This window comes from Alosa pseudoharengus, unplaced genomic scaffold, assembly GCF_046254945.1.
Source record: "Alosa pseudoharengus isolate Yale_2024_CS ecotype anadromous, Long Island Sound unplaced genomic scaffold, YU_APseudo_1.1 YU_APseudo_1.1_scf_4, whole genome shotgun sequence".
NCBI lineage: Eukaryota > Metazoa > Chordata > Actinopteri > Clupeiformes > Clupeidae > Alosa > Alosa pseudoharengus.
In genome coordinates this window covers 13477734-13492224 of record NW_027468774.1, presented here as the reverse complement: position 1 = coordinate 13492224, position 14491 = coordinate 13477734, and the positions used below count along the sequence as shown (strand labels likewise).

Genomic DNA, 14491 nt, shown 5'->3' with positions numbered 1-14491 from the left:
AAATGTTTCTCTTTTGGACGTATAATGCACATCCGTAAATTCTAGGGGCGAGGCCTTTAAAACGAGCATATATAGGGGCGTTATATTTAAATTACACTTGTTTCCAACCGCCACATTTATTCTTACGCTGGAATTTGTAGTGATATCAACGTTTCATTCGTTTCACGAATCATGAGCCCTGTCGTAAGATGATTTCTGCGCTCAGATCTACACTGGTTTCTACGCTCGGTTGATAAATGAGGGCCATAATCTCTGGAGTCACATCTGTCCCCACAAGACAAGGCCCTGACATAACTGCACGCTAATGCTTTAAACACTGAGAAAAGCACTAATGTCACTGAGGAATAAGGTTGCAGACCGCTAAAAATCATTGACAGTCAGTCCTGTCCCTAGGCTTCAGCATATGCTCGATGCAATTGCTCTGTTCTTAGCAATATAAGTCATTCAAAACCACTTCTCATGTGTTTGTGTTTAGCCATGAAGGCATGGCACACATTGTCGTCTTGTACAAACTATACATTGAGTAAGCAAACATGTGTAATGAATGTAGGGTATGTGTAAAGAATAAGAATAGATTAACATCAGTGGAGTGGGGTGGAAGGTGCAGGTGTCTGCATTGTACAACAAAATGTGCAAAACTGGTCCCAAATTTTTTTATAAGGAGAAATAGGTGACATTCAGTGGAAAGTATAGCTTTTTATAGAACCCTTTGCTGAAACAGCAGTAAATTAACATGGTCAAACTGTTCTCTCCCGACTGAGCCTCTTCTAACTATCCAATCTCTTATGGAACTATTCATTCTCTTATGGAATGTGCGTTTAAATGTCTGTATCTGTTTATGACTGTGATTCAATTGACCACTCCTGGCTTGAGCACCACAGTGCCAGAGGGGATGACCACCCAGGACAGTGGGTCATGGGAGGACCCTGTGGAAAGATTAAGGACTCCACCTGCCTCTAGTTCCTCTTCTATCTCCTCCCCGCATGGCCCTGCCTCCAAGCCTCCTGCTCTCCTCTCAGCACCTAGTACAGGCATCATAGGCAGTCCCTGTGGAAGGGCATGGAAAGCAGGACATAAGAGGGATGCTTTTCCCAGCCCAAGCGAGGATCCACTGAGGGACAGGAACGAGGCTACCCCTAAGCCAGCTGGGGAAGAGCTGGGGCAACCCAGTGTGCTGAGATCCAGCGGTCTGGGACTCAGGGAGGTAATGGGAAGAGATCCCCCCATCCCCTGAAGCCCATGTCTCCCCAGAGGAGCAGCCGTTGCCCCTGGAATGATAATATGAGCCCTGCTGATGTAGGCAAGCTCAGACTCGTTTCCCATACCTGTCCCTGCACCTAGCTCCCCAATTTGTACTTTCAGCAAGGACCCCATGGTACCTGATGCAGGGGGGGCCTGGGCCACAAAATGCCCGTGGGCTTTGATATGCTTGCGCAAGGAGCTTGGGTCGGTGTAGCGTTTCAGACAACCCACCATCTTGCAGTAGTAGGGCTTGTCCACGTAGTGCGTGCGTGTGTGCTTGAAGCGATCGCTGGAGTTTGAGTAACGTTTGTTGCAGCCCTCATATGGACAAATGTATGGCTTCTCCCCTAAGAGAGAACACGGTGGGAAAAATATAACAAAGTTGTAACAGAGAGAGTGGCAGATTTGCTTATGTGTGAACAGCATCATCCCTACCACATGTCTTTGAAATAAATATATTGTTTTCATTCATTTGTTGGCAGGAGTATTGTTGCACTGACCTGTGTGTGAGCGGTTGTGAATCTTGAGGTTTTCCAGGCGCGAGAAACTCTTGTTGCAGGTGGGGCAGCAGTGTGGTTTCTCATTGGTGTGTGTACGGATGTGTATCAACATTTTATACCTAATTGAGAACAAGAAGGAAAACAAAATGTAACTGCCTGAATTGATTACAATAATCAATTCACAGCAATGAATGGCATCACCATGTCCCATACATGAGTTGAAATTAAATATGGCAGAGAGTGTGTGACAGTGTGCTAAATTTCAATTATTTATTTATAAGGACAACACACATTAATGAACATCTCTAGAAATGTGTCATTAAAAAAAAAACAATTATTGTGTTAGTCCGACCAAAACCAAACATTTTACATGTGTCCGACTGAAAACGGACAAAATCAAAGTTCTTTTAGCCAGAGTAAGGCCAGTTTTCCACCAAAGCTTCATGTGCGACTGTGTCGACCACGTTGCCCATTCATTTCAATGGGAACCTCCATGAGAGCCTGTAACTGGAGCTCAAGGAGGTTCCCATTGAAATGAATAGGTAACGAGACGTTGGGTTGGATACAAAGCTTGGTGGAACGGTTTCCCAACAATGTTAGTGAGAAACTGAAACCACTCGACAATGTTCCCAGCTAACACGTTGCAGCAACATCGCCATAAAATTGTCATTTGGTCACAGCTATGTTGCATAACAATGTTGTCATTTGGTACCATTAATTACATTGCAGCGACTTTGTGACCTGTCAGCTGATTATGTTGCCATTTGGTACTGTCAAGAATCGGGCCACAACGTCATCATCGGGTCAGCTGATGACGCTGCCATTTGGTACTGTAGGAAACGTCCCTGTGACGTCCTAACATGGTCAGCAGATGACGTTGTTATTTGTTACCGTGAGTGACATTCCTGTGACGTCTTCACCTGGTCAGCAGATGACGTTGCCATGTAATATTGAGTGATGTTGCCAGAACGTTCAGAACTAGTCAGCTGATGATGTTGCCATTTGGTGCCGTCAAGAATGGGGCCACAACATCGTCATCGGGTCAGCTGATGATGATGCCATTTGGTACCATGAGTAATCTTGCCGCAACATCCTTACCTGGTCCACTGATGAGATGTAGCCAGTTGGTAATGTGGAAAACATAGCCGCAATGTCATGCTACTGGAAATACTTGGAAAAGTTGCCATTTGGTACCGTAAACACTGTTGCCGCTACGTCCTGACCTGGTCAACTGACCAGATATATGTTTACTCCTCATCTTTGGTGATGCAACCCATAATGGTGGAGTCATCACAGAAATTCTGAAGGTGGCAAGTTGAAGCTGAAGTCAGAGGTGTAGATCGTGAAATACAATGGTGAAAATACAGCTCCTTGAGGTACATCTTACTATGTTTCCCGGCTTCTCCAGATGTGAGTAGGCCTTGTGCAGCAGGTAGATGATAGCATCATCCACGCTGATTCTGGCCTTTTTCAAACTACCTGACTGAGGGTACAGGAAGTCATTCACCTGGAGTCTAAACTGCCACAGAACCAGTCTCTTGAAGGTCTTCATGACATGTATGGATCCTAGTTACGATCATAAAATGTGCTCTGCATGTGCTCACCTTGCATTGAAGCCTCTCCCTTTACGAGCACATCCCTCCCATTGGCAGCAGTACCCAGAGTCTTTTTCAGGCTTCACATGGAAGTCATTAACATGGTCAACTAAATCCTGCAGTGAATCAAAGAGCAGGTGGCACTGCAGACACAAAGACAATGAAGATACAATGAATTATTCTGATTACCTTACCATGTTTTAAATGTGTAAATGAAGTGAATTGGAATTGTACTGTATTTACAATAATCAATAACAGTTAAAGACCCACCCACCCACTTAGTTAAAAATCAACTTAAGAACCTTTTTGTCTATAGTGTCCATATGCCATGTCCTAGGACCGAGGACCTAGGTTATGCATGTTTTTGTAGTGGTGCTCTTATTTGGGTATTAACTGTTGGCACACAAGTCATGTGAGGAATGAATTAACATGCACCTGTGCACCAGTATGGAGGCATGGAGAGAGGGTGAGTAGAGAAAACACATGTGAGTGTGTATGCATGCGTGTGTGTGTATGCGTGCATGTGTGTGTGCGCATGTATGTTTATATGTGTGTGTGTGTTTGTGAGAGAGAGTGTGTGTGAGACAGTCCTGCCTTGTAGCTACTCTCCTCATCATCTTCTACCAGCAACCCTTCGCTCAACCCCACCATTTACAGGCCGATTGGTGTACAATCACTAAATGTACACATAAATTAATTTATTTTATGCCCCCCCCATGGATGATATTCCACAAAACTTGTCATACAAGACAACAATTTTCAATTTTTAAATTTTTGGGGGGAGTTAAACAGGAACTAAACAAAAAAATGCCGTAAAAGTCTAGTGGGGTTACATGCCCACCAAGTTTCATGTGCCCCGGTGTTTCAGTGTCCTGGGAATCGCTGACCAAAAATTCAGGAAGTTGATGACGAAAAAAACAAAAACTACTTTGACAATCACTATATGACCGCTACGATAGCTACGCTAGCGGCGGTCATAATAAGAACAGGTAGAAACAAGTTCGCTGCTAGGCCCCTAGTAAGTAAAGAAGGTTAAGTAAAGAGAGGAGTACCTGACGTTACAAATAGTTATGGAAGGTAAATGTACTGTATAGCACCTGATTTCAAAGTTTTCAGCAACACTTTACCTTACCTTACCTTACTATGCACAGAGAATCACAGGCTCAGTCCCTGCCTCATTGCAAGTGCCTCTTGATTGATTAATCACCCACTATGTGGATACTGGTTTTAGAATTGATTTAGATTAAGTGTTAGCTAATATAATTTGTATTTTAGTATATTTAGTATATTCTTTATCGTCTACTGTCCTTATTGCTTAGTTGTGTTTTTATATTATATAATTTTAATTACTTTTTCTGCTGTTGGTGAATGTGTGTGTGTTGTCTGTATGCTACTGAGACCTTGAATCTCCCCTGGGGATCAATAAAGTATCTATCTATCTATCTATCTAGCTATAGTCACCTTCCTCCACCGGCAGGCCAGTTGTTCATCTGCTGAGATGTCAGAAGAGCCCCACTTGTCCTTTGGTTGACCAACAAACACAGAGGAGGGTAGGGGTAATCCACCTCCTCCTGCAATTGGAACCAAAAACTGCAACGCCTGAGAGGAGGCTCCTCCATCTGCATACCGTATCTGAGGCGAGTCCTAACACACACATACACACACACACACATGGATGCTAAAAAATGTATTCTACTCTTAATTCTAATGATTAGCCAATAATCATTGTTTCACTTTCACTTTTCTATATTACATTGTTGCACATTTGTAAATATTGGTTTCAAATGCAAAACTCTAAGAATGGATGCATGTATTCATTCCCCAGAGTGTCTACAGGTATAAACAAGTTAAATTTAAGATTTTTTAATACAACTTCTAAATTAAGACTAAACAAACAAATCAAAAGTGGAAATATACAGTACACTTTCCAAGTAAACACACTGATGTCTGTTAAAAATTAACAGTACAGTAAAATGATAATAATCAGTTACTGATAACAATCGAGTTTAAGAACATCGACCAAATGTGTATAATGCGAAAGAATAACACAAAAATTGATGTCCTAATTATATTTGCATCCAATTATATTTTGAGGTGACACACCTAAAAAAATACTTAAGACCCATCCAATCTGAACTTAAGATAATTTAATACTTTTTATTTTAAGGACCCGCGGCCACCCTGATTCCCACATGCAAGAGTCTACATAGATACGTATATGTATGTATGTATGTGTGTCAGGGAGAGTAAATCAGGGAATGGACACAGTCATCCAAACTTTTTTAGCTGATATGAGGCCTGTGTGTCTGTTCAAATAACAAAATCAGATTTGCCCATTATGATAGAAGATAGATGGGAGTATGACAGCATATATACAGGGCAGAGAGAAACTGAGATGATCACTGTGTGTTTTTGTTAAACGTAAGGGTAGGAGATAATTTGAAAAGCATTTTTGCTATATTACTTGAAGTCCTCTTTACACTCCAATAGCAACCAATGAATTAAATGCTCTGCCGCTGGGCTGCAAAATGCCTATTCAATCATTTTGCATGGGCCACGACAAATAAATGGTAGTATGTCTGTCAAACTTTCACAAACGTTCTAGTTTGGGTCTGTGTTTCTGCATCTCCATGTACGTGAGTGACACTCACAGAGAAGACATGAGATGCTTGATTTCCATTGGTGAGTCCAGGAGAATATGATATCTGTTGGGAAGAGGGTGACACGCTGAGGTCAACAGCAGGGGGCGTTTGAGGGTCAGATTTCTCCTGGGGTACCACAGTACTTCTACCTGTAAGAACACAACAAACATGAGAACACTTAGAGTAGTTTTATATGTATTGACAGGACTGTATCTATGAAGGATGCACGTGTTTGACTTGCTTGGGACAAGAATGTGCATAAAACTCACCTCTATGTGGGGAGGCAGATGAGGAAACTATGATGACAGCTGTGCCATCATCGGTCATGCGTAGCTGTCTTGCTCTTTTTGTCAGAGGGGCAGAATTGTTTTCACTAACACATCCCCGTGGAAGCTTCAGGTCCAACGGTTCATCCAGTGAGAGCATGACTACCCTCTCACCTGCAGAAAAGGCCAAAAGTGAAAAGTGGCAACAAAGTGTTTTTTTGGTGTGATATACTAAAGTTGATGAACAACTTTAGTATATCACACAGCTTTTAAAAATCCTCATGGTGTCCTTAATGTTGCAATTAATATACAGGGATATTTATTGTTCATCTTTCTTACTGGAAACCTAACGACTGTCTGTGATTTCTTGCAAGAGCAAGGATTTTACAGATAAACAAAAAGGGTGCACACACTATGCATCAATTCGTTTCTGGAGCAACTACAGGTGAAACTCGAAACATTTGAATATCGTGCAAAAGTTCATTTGTCTCAGTAATTCAACTTAAAGGGTGAAACTAATATATTATATAGACTCATTGCACATGCAAAGTGAGATATTTCAAGCCTTTATTTGTTATAATTTCGATGATTATGGCTTACACCCCAAATTCAAAATCTCAGAAAATTAGAATAACGGTCATGGTGACCCTATAGTTTATATTTTTTGTAGTGTGCTTTCATTCTCGTTAGATGTTCCAAAATGAAATGTTGGTCAGAAATAACAATAAGCTAATAAAAAAAGCAACTTATTTTATTTGTTGTCTATTTGTATTTTCTGAATGTACAAAGGAACAAGGCCTGCATAGTATTTGTCAGTGAACATGATTATAAACCAACATTCTATATACAATTTCTTGAGGGGTTGACGTTGATGTGACATTGTTTCAACGTTAAAAATCCACCTCCGACACTGCCAACCAATACCAACATTGGGCCAACATGTGCTTGCTATTTCGATCGGAGGTTTAAGATTACATGAGCCTTTCAGACAGGGTAAAGTAGCCTATCGTGAAGTTAACATAGCTAGGCATAGGCTACCAGCTGCGAACTGAGAACATGAGAGCTCAACAAAACCGCAATGAGTTATTAAAATAAGATTCACCTACCCAGACCATTCACCAGACACAAAATGAGTAGCCTGGAAAAATCCAGACTCATTCACGAAGTGAATAGAGTCTGGTGACTCTCGATTGGAAAACATTTGCATCGAGACAGGCATCAACAGTCAGGAAACAATGAATGTGGGTCTACCTTTGCTGTAAATACATTTCTGCATTTTTCCAACTGCATTTTTTGATGCTGATTGGCCTGACATTTTTATTTTCTGAGGGAAACAGTTATGAACTATGGTGTTCCAGACTAGATCTCCCTGAAAGAAGGGTATTATTAAAAGCCCACCCAAACGATTTGACTGGCCCGAACACATCTTAACCGGGCATATAGATTTCTCAATGGAGTGACTTTTGAAAGATTTCCTGTTTCCCAATAGTTTATTGGTAAAATAATTTGAATGTAAATTACAACATGTTTTTTGTATTAACTGGGAATATTATAGTTACCTGAAATGAACCTTATGTTGTAGTAAATGATATAAATAAGAATACCATTACAAAACTTTTACATGCATAAAAATAAGAACGGACTCTCCTGCTCCCATAAGTCGCATTGCAGCGAGGTCCAGTATGACTGCTGAAACTCAACTATTAAACAAAGATGTAAGCTTTTGAATTTCAGGGCCTAGCTCTAAGTTGCAAATGTGTTCTATTACACAATGCTTAAACTGAATGTTTATCACGTTATACATGATGTTATACATTTCACATAATAGTTGTAAATAAATTCTTGAGTATGGTTGTGGCAAAGCAGCGGTAACGTCACTGACTGTCAATCTGTTGATGCAGGTTCGATTCCCGAACCTGCTGTTGCAAGTCCATGTTGCTTTGCATAAAAGCTAAATATCAGTCAACTTTGACTTAAACAGAAAAAGCATGGTCATGAAATTTAACTTTTATTATGACCGCCGCGCAGCGAAGCGACTATAGGTTTAGTCAGATTTTTTTTTTTTTTTTTTTTTCGCATGTCCAAATTTCCGTCAAGGATTCCCTTTCGTTCATGGGGGGCCTTACAATAAAATCATTTATGTGTACATTTAGTGACCGTACACCAACAAGGATTCCCGGGACACTGAAAGACCGGGGTACACGAAACTTGGTGGGCATGTAACCCCACATGGATAGCATGGAACCATTTTTTCGTTTTGATCTGTAGCCCCCCCGCTGGACTGGACCCCCCGAAAGGAGGGTAGGGCAGACACAGTTTTCTGTGAATATCTTGAGAACCGTAGGGCCTAGGATGACCAATTTTTGTGTATGTTTGCCTCCAGGGGTCATGTAAACCCATTCCATATGCACACATGTGCATAAACAGATACACACGCACACACATACATTCACAGTAATCCTACGTATGACACATACTCACACAGTAGACATATATACGCATGCATGCACAGGCACATAAACAGGCAAATACACAAGCACATGCACATGCGCACACACACCCACCCACCCACACACACACATAAACATGTACACGCACACATCAGTGTTTCCCATACATTGACTAATCTGTGGCGGGGCGCCACGAAATAAAAATCGGACGCCACAGATGAATATTCTTTTATTTTACATGTGAAATCTATGAACTAATCATGTTTTGGTACTTGTTGTCTAGCAGATACCAGTGAGAATTGAGTGTGCATAACGCAATTCAGTGAGACAGAATCATATATGCCTTTCAGCGTGACTTATTTTTGTGGAAAACATGTGCTGGACTGGGCGGCGGTCATATTTTGTACCGCTCTGCGGTACATTTAGTTATTACAAGGGTCAAAATTTGACAAGGGTCAAAATCACATAAAAATGCACTCTAGCCATTGATTAACCCCTAATATCTTAGTTCCTGAGATAACCTACTGAAAATAGGTTAAAACGTTGATTTTTTGCCGGAGTCGGTCTTCAACAATGTAATTCAGTTCAACTCAAAACACTTTGGGGGCAGATTTAAGTACATTTGCGAAGGCAGCATTATCGGAGCCAAGGCCAAACCATAGAAAAATACGCTGTGACTCTTCATTTTAAGTGCTATTTATCATATCTGTAGCTCATCGGGTAATCAGCTCCTTTCTCCACCCCCATTCAATCACAAGCACAGTTGAGCAGAGTCAACTGATGCCAACATTAAAAGGAATCAAAATGGGTCAGAATGGAGGGGGGTGGGGCAGGTAGTGATGTAGCCTTCCTGGGTAGATTTAATTAATTAAGCTGTCTCTTCTGGGGCGAGCAATAAGTTAGGTACACCATTTGGCGTTCTGTCTACTTACAATCAACATTATTTTCTCAGCCATTTCTGTGACTGAGACAAATAGATAGTAACAATAAAACCACACATATTCAACACATGATAAGATGTCAACAAGCAAACAGAGAATGCAGAGCAGAATTCTAATTCACTTAAGAAAATACTACTTGTGCACATAGGCTTTATTAGCCAAATCTAGCAGGTAGGAAAGTGTACAACCCCGATTCCAAAAAAGTTGGGACAAGGTACAAATTGTAAATAAAAACGGAATGCAATAATTTCCTAATCTCAAAAACCTATGTTGTATTCAGAATAGAACATAGACAACATATCAAATGTTGAAAGTGAAACATTTTGAAATGTCATGCCAAATATTGGCTCATTTAGAATTTCATGACAGCAACACACCTCAAAAAAGTTGGCACGGGGGCAATAAGAGGCTGGAAAAGTTAAATGTACAAGAAAGGAACAGCTGGAAGACCAAATTGCAACTCATTAGGTCAATTGGCAATAGGTCATTAACATGATTGGGTATAAAAAGAGCATCTTGGAGTGGCAGCGGCTCTCAGAAGTAAAGATGGGCAGAGGATCACCAATCCCCCTAATGCTGCGCCGACAAATAGTGGAGCAATATCAGAAAGGAGTTCCACAGCCGAAGAGAATCTGGAAAAATCTCTGTGCGTAAGGGTCAAGGCCGGAAAACCATACTGGATGCCCGTGATCTTCGGGCTCTTAAACGACACTGCATCAAATACAGGCATGCTTCTGTATTGGAAATCACAAAATGGGCTCAGGAATATTTCCAGAAAACATTGTCTGTGAACACAATTCACCGTGCCATCCGCCGTTGCCAGCTAAAACTCTATAGTTCAAAGAAGAAGCCGTATATAAACATGATCCAGAAGCGCAGACGTCTTCTCTGGGCCAAGGCTCATTTAAAATGGACTGTGGCAAAGTGGAAAACTGTTCTGTGGTCAGACGAATCAAAATGTGAAGTTCTTTTCGGAAATCAGGGACGCCGTGTCATCCGGACTAAAGAGGAGAAGGACAACCCAAGTTGTTATCAGCGCTCAGTTCAGAAGCCTGCATCTCTGATGGTATGGGGCTGCATTAGTGCATGTGGCATGGGAAGCTTACACATCTGGAAAGACACCATCAATGCTGAAAGGTATATTGAGGTTCTAGAGGAACATATGCTCCCATCCAGACGACGTCTCTTTCAGGGAAGGCCTTGCATTTTCCAACAAGACAATGCCAAACCACATACTGCATCAATTACAACATCATGGCTGCGCAGAAGAAGGATCCGGGTACTGAACTGGCCAGCTTGCAGTCCAGATCTTTCACCCATAGAAAACATTTGGCACATCATAAAACGGAAGATACGACAAAGAAGACCTAAGACAGTTGAGCAACTAGAATCCTACATTAGACAAGAATGGGACAACATTCCTATCCCTAAACTTGAGCAACTAGTCTCCTCAGTCCCCAGACGTTTACAGACTGTTGTAAAGAGAAGAGGGGATGCCACACAGTGGTAAACATGGCCTTGTCCCAACTTTTTTGAGATGTGTTGTTGCCATGGAATTTAAAATCACCTAATTTTTCTCTTTAAATGATACATTTTCTCAGTTTAAACATTTGATATGTCATCTATGTTCTATTCTGAATAAAATATGGACTTTTGAAACATCCACATCATTGCATTCTGTTTTTATTTATAATTTGTACCTTGTCCCAACTTTTTTGGAATTGGGGTTGTAAGATGATGACGTGAAAGTGAAAGTTAACGTTGCTTCTGACATAGTATGGTACTAAGAAGCAATTCTGATTACCGATTCTGTTGTCTGATAACGCTTCTCTTACTGACACATTTAAAGGTGCTCTAAGCAATATCACACGTTTTTTGCTTTTTACAGCAAACATCACCTCACCATCCGCTAGCTGCCTGTGTCCTGAATACACTGTAAAAACGCAATCTCTGTGGACAGCCCAGGCTCCAAAAACGGCAACAAAAACAACCTGGGCCAACCAGGGGCCTGTACTACGAAGGGAGCTTAACCTACCCAGAGGGGTATTTCACAAAACCTAGATAAGGGATAAAGCTGGGATTTTTAGGTTATCCTGGATGAATTTAGCCTTGACTTGGTTTCACAAAAGAGATGGCACGTAAGTTACCATGGGGATTTATTCTCTGCACCTAGCCTGGTCCCGACCAGGCTAACAGCCAAGCTAAGTTAATTCTAATGGTAATTATGTCGTCTTATTGGTTCTGCTAGCTGTCATTCACATCAGACCTCCATGCTAATTTTTAAGGAGCTTTATTCCATTTATAAACTATTTGCTAAATGTATTTGCTCGCAAAAAAAAACGATTGTCTGCCTACTACCATATGGTTATTATTTTCATTGTGATAGCCTTATAATTATTAACATAGTTTATAGGTACTCATTGTTTGCTTATTTTATTGATAGACATTTGATGAATAGCCTAGGGCCTACTGTAGTTGATTGGGAGTGGAGGGGCAAGTTTTCGAAGGTATTTTCAACTACAATATTAATATTGGTATATCATACTATGTGCATATTTGCAGTGGCAAGCGCTTTCTTATTGACGTTGCGTTCCGAGACAAGGAAGCACTCACACGTGGGTGCATACGTAAATTTGCATTCAGTTGGTCTACCACGCCTACTCCTGCTGTTTTACAGAAATAGCCATGATTCCCTAACCTGACAATAGCCAGATGAATTTCGCTCCGCCTAGCTCCACTCATCCATCTGGAACCGATCCATTGAAGTGTTGCTTCAGAAGGCTGGGCCTAATCAAAAAATGCTTGCATATGATTGAATAAGCCACTTGTCCGTCATCTATTGACGTGCTACTTCAACCACTCACATCGAAGCCAACCCGTGACGCTAATAACAGTCTCACAGTCGCTTCTACGCTATGTCACCAGGCGCGCCTGCAGGTGTACGTCCGTACGCACTGTGCGTACTATCACTCAACAACGAGAGAAAATTTACGCGTGTGTGTATATTCACACCATATTGGCCTACCATACCTTTCCAACTATGCACAGTATCCCATTAGTTGCATGCCATCAGGTTATTTACAATTTTCTATTAAGTAAAGTTAGTGAACACTTATCAAAATTAACGCGCACACATGCACACATGAGCAGGAGAGAATACGCACGCAGGCACGCATAGGCTACTTGTTTTCTTTTACTCGGCTTTCTATATGGTTATCAGCACACAATGTTGAGCTAATTCACTAACTCAATACTCATCATGGATATCACAAGTTTAAACAACGAAAACAGAAAGGATGGAGGCAGCAAAGCTAGAGGAGCTATTCAAGATGGGCAAGAACAAGGTTGGCTAAGCAATTGGTGTGCTTGTCAGAACGACTGCATTACAGCTGTTTAAAGCCAGACGTTACAGTAGCTATAACACAACTAAAGGTATCTTTAGCCTGTATAGGGATGTATAAAGTTGCCCAAATGAATAGGTAATTGTAGACGTTGTTGTTGCATTATTGCATGTGGATGTTGTTATGCTATGTATGCACAAACCTAAAGGAAAAATACTGTCCACGCGTGAACGTTTTTTTTTTTTTTTTTGGGGGGGGTGATGGGTGTGCGTACCATAGCATTAATACCTGCAGGCGCCCCTGTATGTCACATTGGCTGAACCATAAAGTCGGTTGCAGAAATCACTCTCAATGGAAGAGGTCCCAGATGGATGTGAGTGAAGCTAGGCGGAGCTAAGCGGAACGACATTCATCTGGCTATTGTCAGGTTAATGATTCCCCATTCCAAAAAGGACAACTTTACTAAATTGTTAGTCTATGTCAAAAGCCGTTGTTCACTTTGTGTGAATGACGCTTTTTTCCGCGTCTTTTTTATTCCAACCGTGGGCACTTTGGAGCAGAAACGAGAACGTGCACACATCCTGAATTACTTACACCTGGCTTGACATAGTCACTCCTACTCATCCTGGATTGGCATTAGTGAAACGAGTTGAGCTAGGATGACCAGACAACGCTATGTCAAACCTCGCTTTATCACTTATCTTGGATCTTAATTCTGCCTTTGTGAAATACCCCTCAGATGTAACCCAGGGTTACTTTGTTAAACCGGGGTTGACAAAAACTGGTTATCTTAAGTGGTGTTAATCGGTACTACGACGCTGATTATGAAGTTGATTTGTTGAGCCGGGGTTAACCTAATTGGAGTTTGTGCGCGTTCACATAAAAGGGGCGAGTTGCAGCGCAAGTCAACACTTTCAACAATGGCGTGATCCCCCTATTTTACGGATGAGGAATGTACAATCATCATGCGAAGTTACGAAGAATTTAAAGAGACTATACAACAAAAATCAAATACGACGGCTGCAAACAAAGCCAGACAAGGCTGTTGGCAACGTATTGCAGATCGGTTAAATGCGTGAGTAAAGTTTTATTTCCACATGTTCCTCAAATATGTGTTACGGAGGATTAATAGCTTGCAGAATGTCTAAAATGTGTTGAAATAATTACATTGAATATTTTGAGTTCTTAAAAAGGCCTACAGATGCAACACAATTCAGAAATGCGCATATAGATTAATAGCCTAAGGATAATTGAATGTTTAAGTAGCCCCCATTGACTGATTTAGTGTATGCCTCACTTAAGGGAAGAGGAGAGAGACTTCTCCGCATAGTCTGTCTGCCTCTCCATGTTTGGGTACTGTCTGTCCACTATAGCCACTTTTTTTCAGCTCATGATCCCCCACTATGCGAATACTGTTTTTAGACTTGATTTAGATTTTGTGTTATTTAGTATAATTTGTATTTCAGTATATGTTTTAGTATATTCTTTATCTTGTACTGTCCTTATTGCTTAGC

General features: G+C 41.1%; 1 protein-coding gene across 1 annotated transcript; it reads right to left on the bottom strand.

The window, feature by feature from the left end:
* Nucleotides 1-650: 650 nt before the first annotated feature.
* Nucleotides 651-6405, bottom strand: glis2b (GLIS family zinc finger 2b). The gene is made up of 6 exons (XM_076266764.1): nt 6245-6405; nt 6012-6121; nt 4799-4965; nt 3347-3480; nt 1743-1861; nt 651-1589 (listed from the first exon to the last, which is right to left on the bottom strand). The coding sequence occupies exons 1-6, from the start codon at nt 6403-6405 to the stop codon at nt 850-852; spliced, it is 1431 nt and encodes a 476-aa protein (XP_076122879.1). The 3' UTR covers nt 651-849.
* Nucleotides 6406-14491: the final 8086 nt, after the last annotated feature.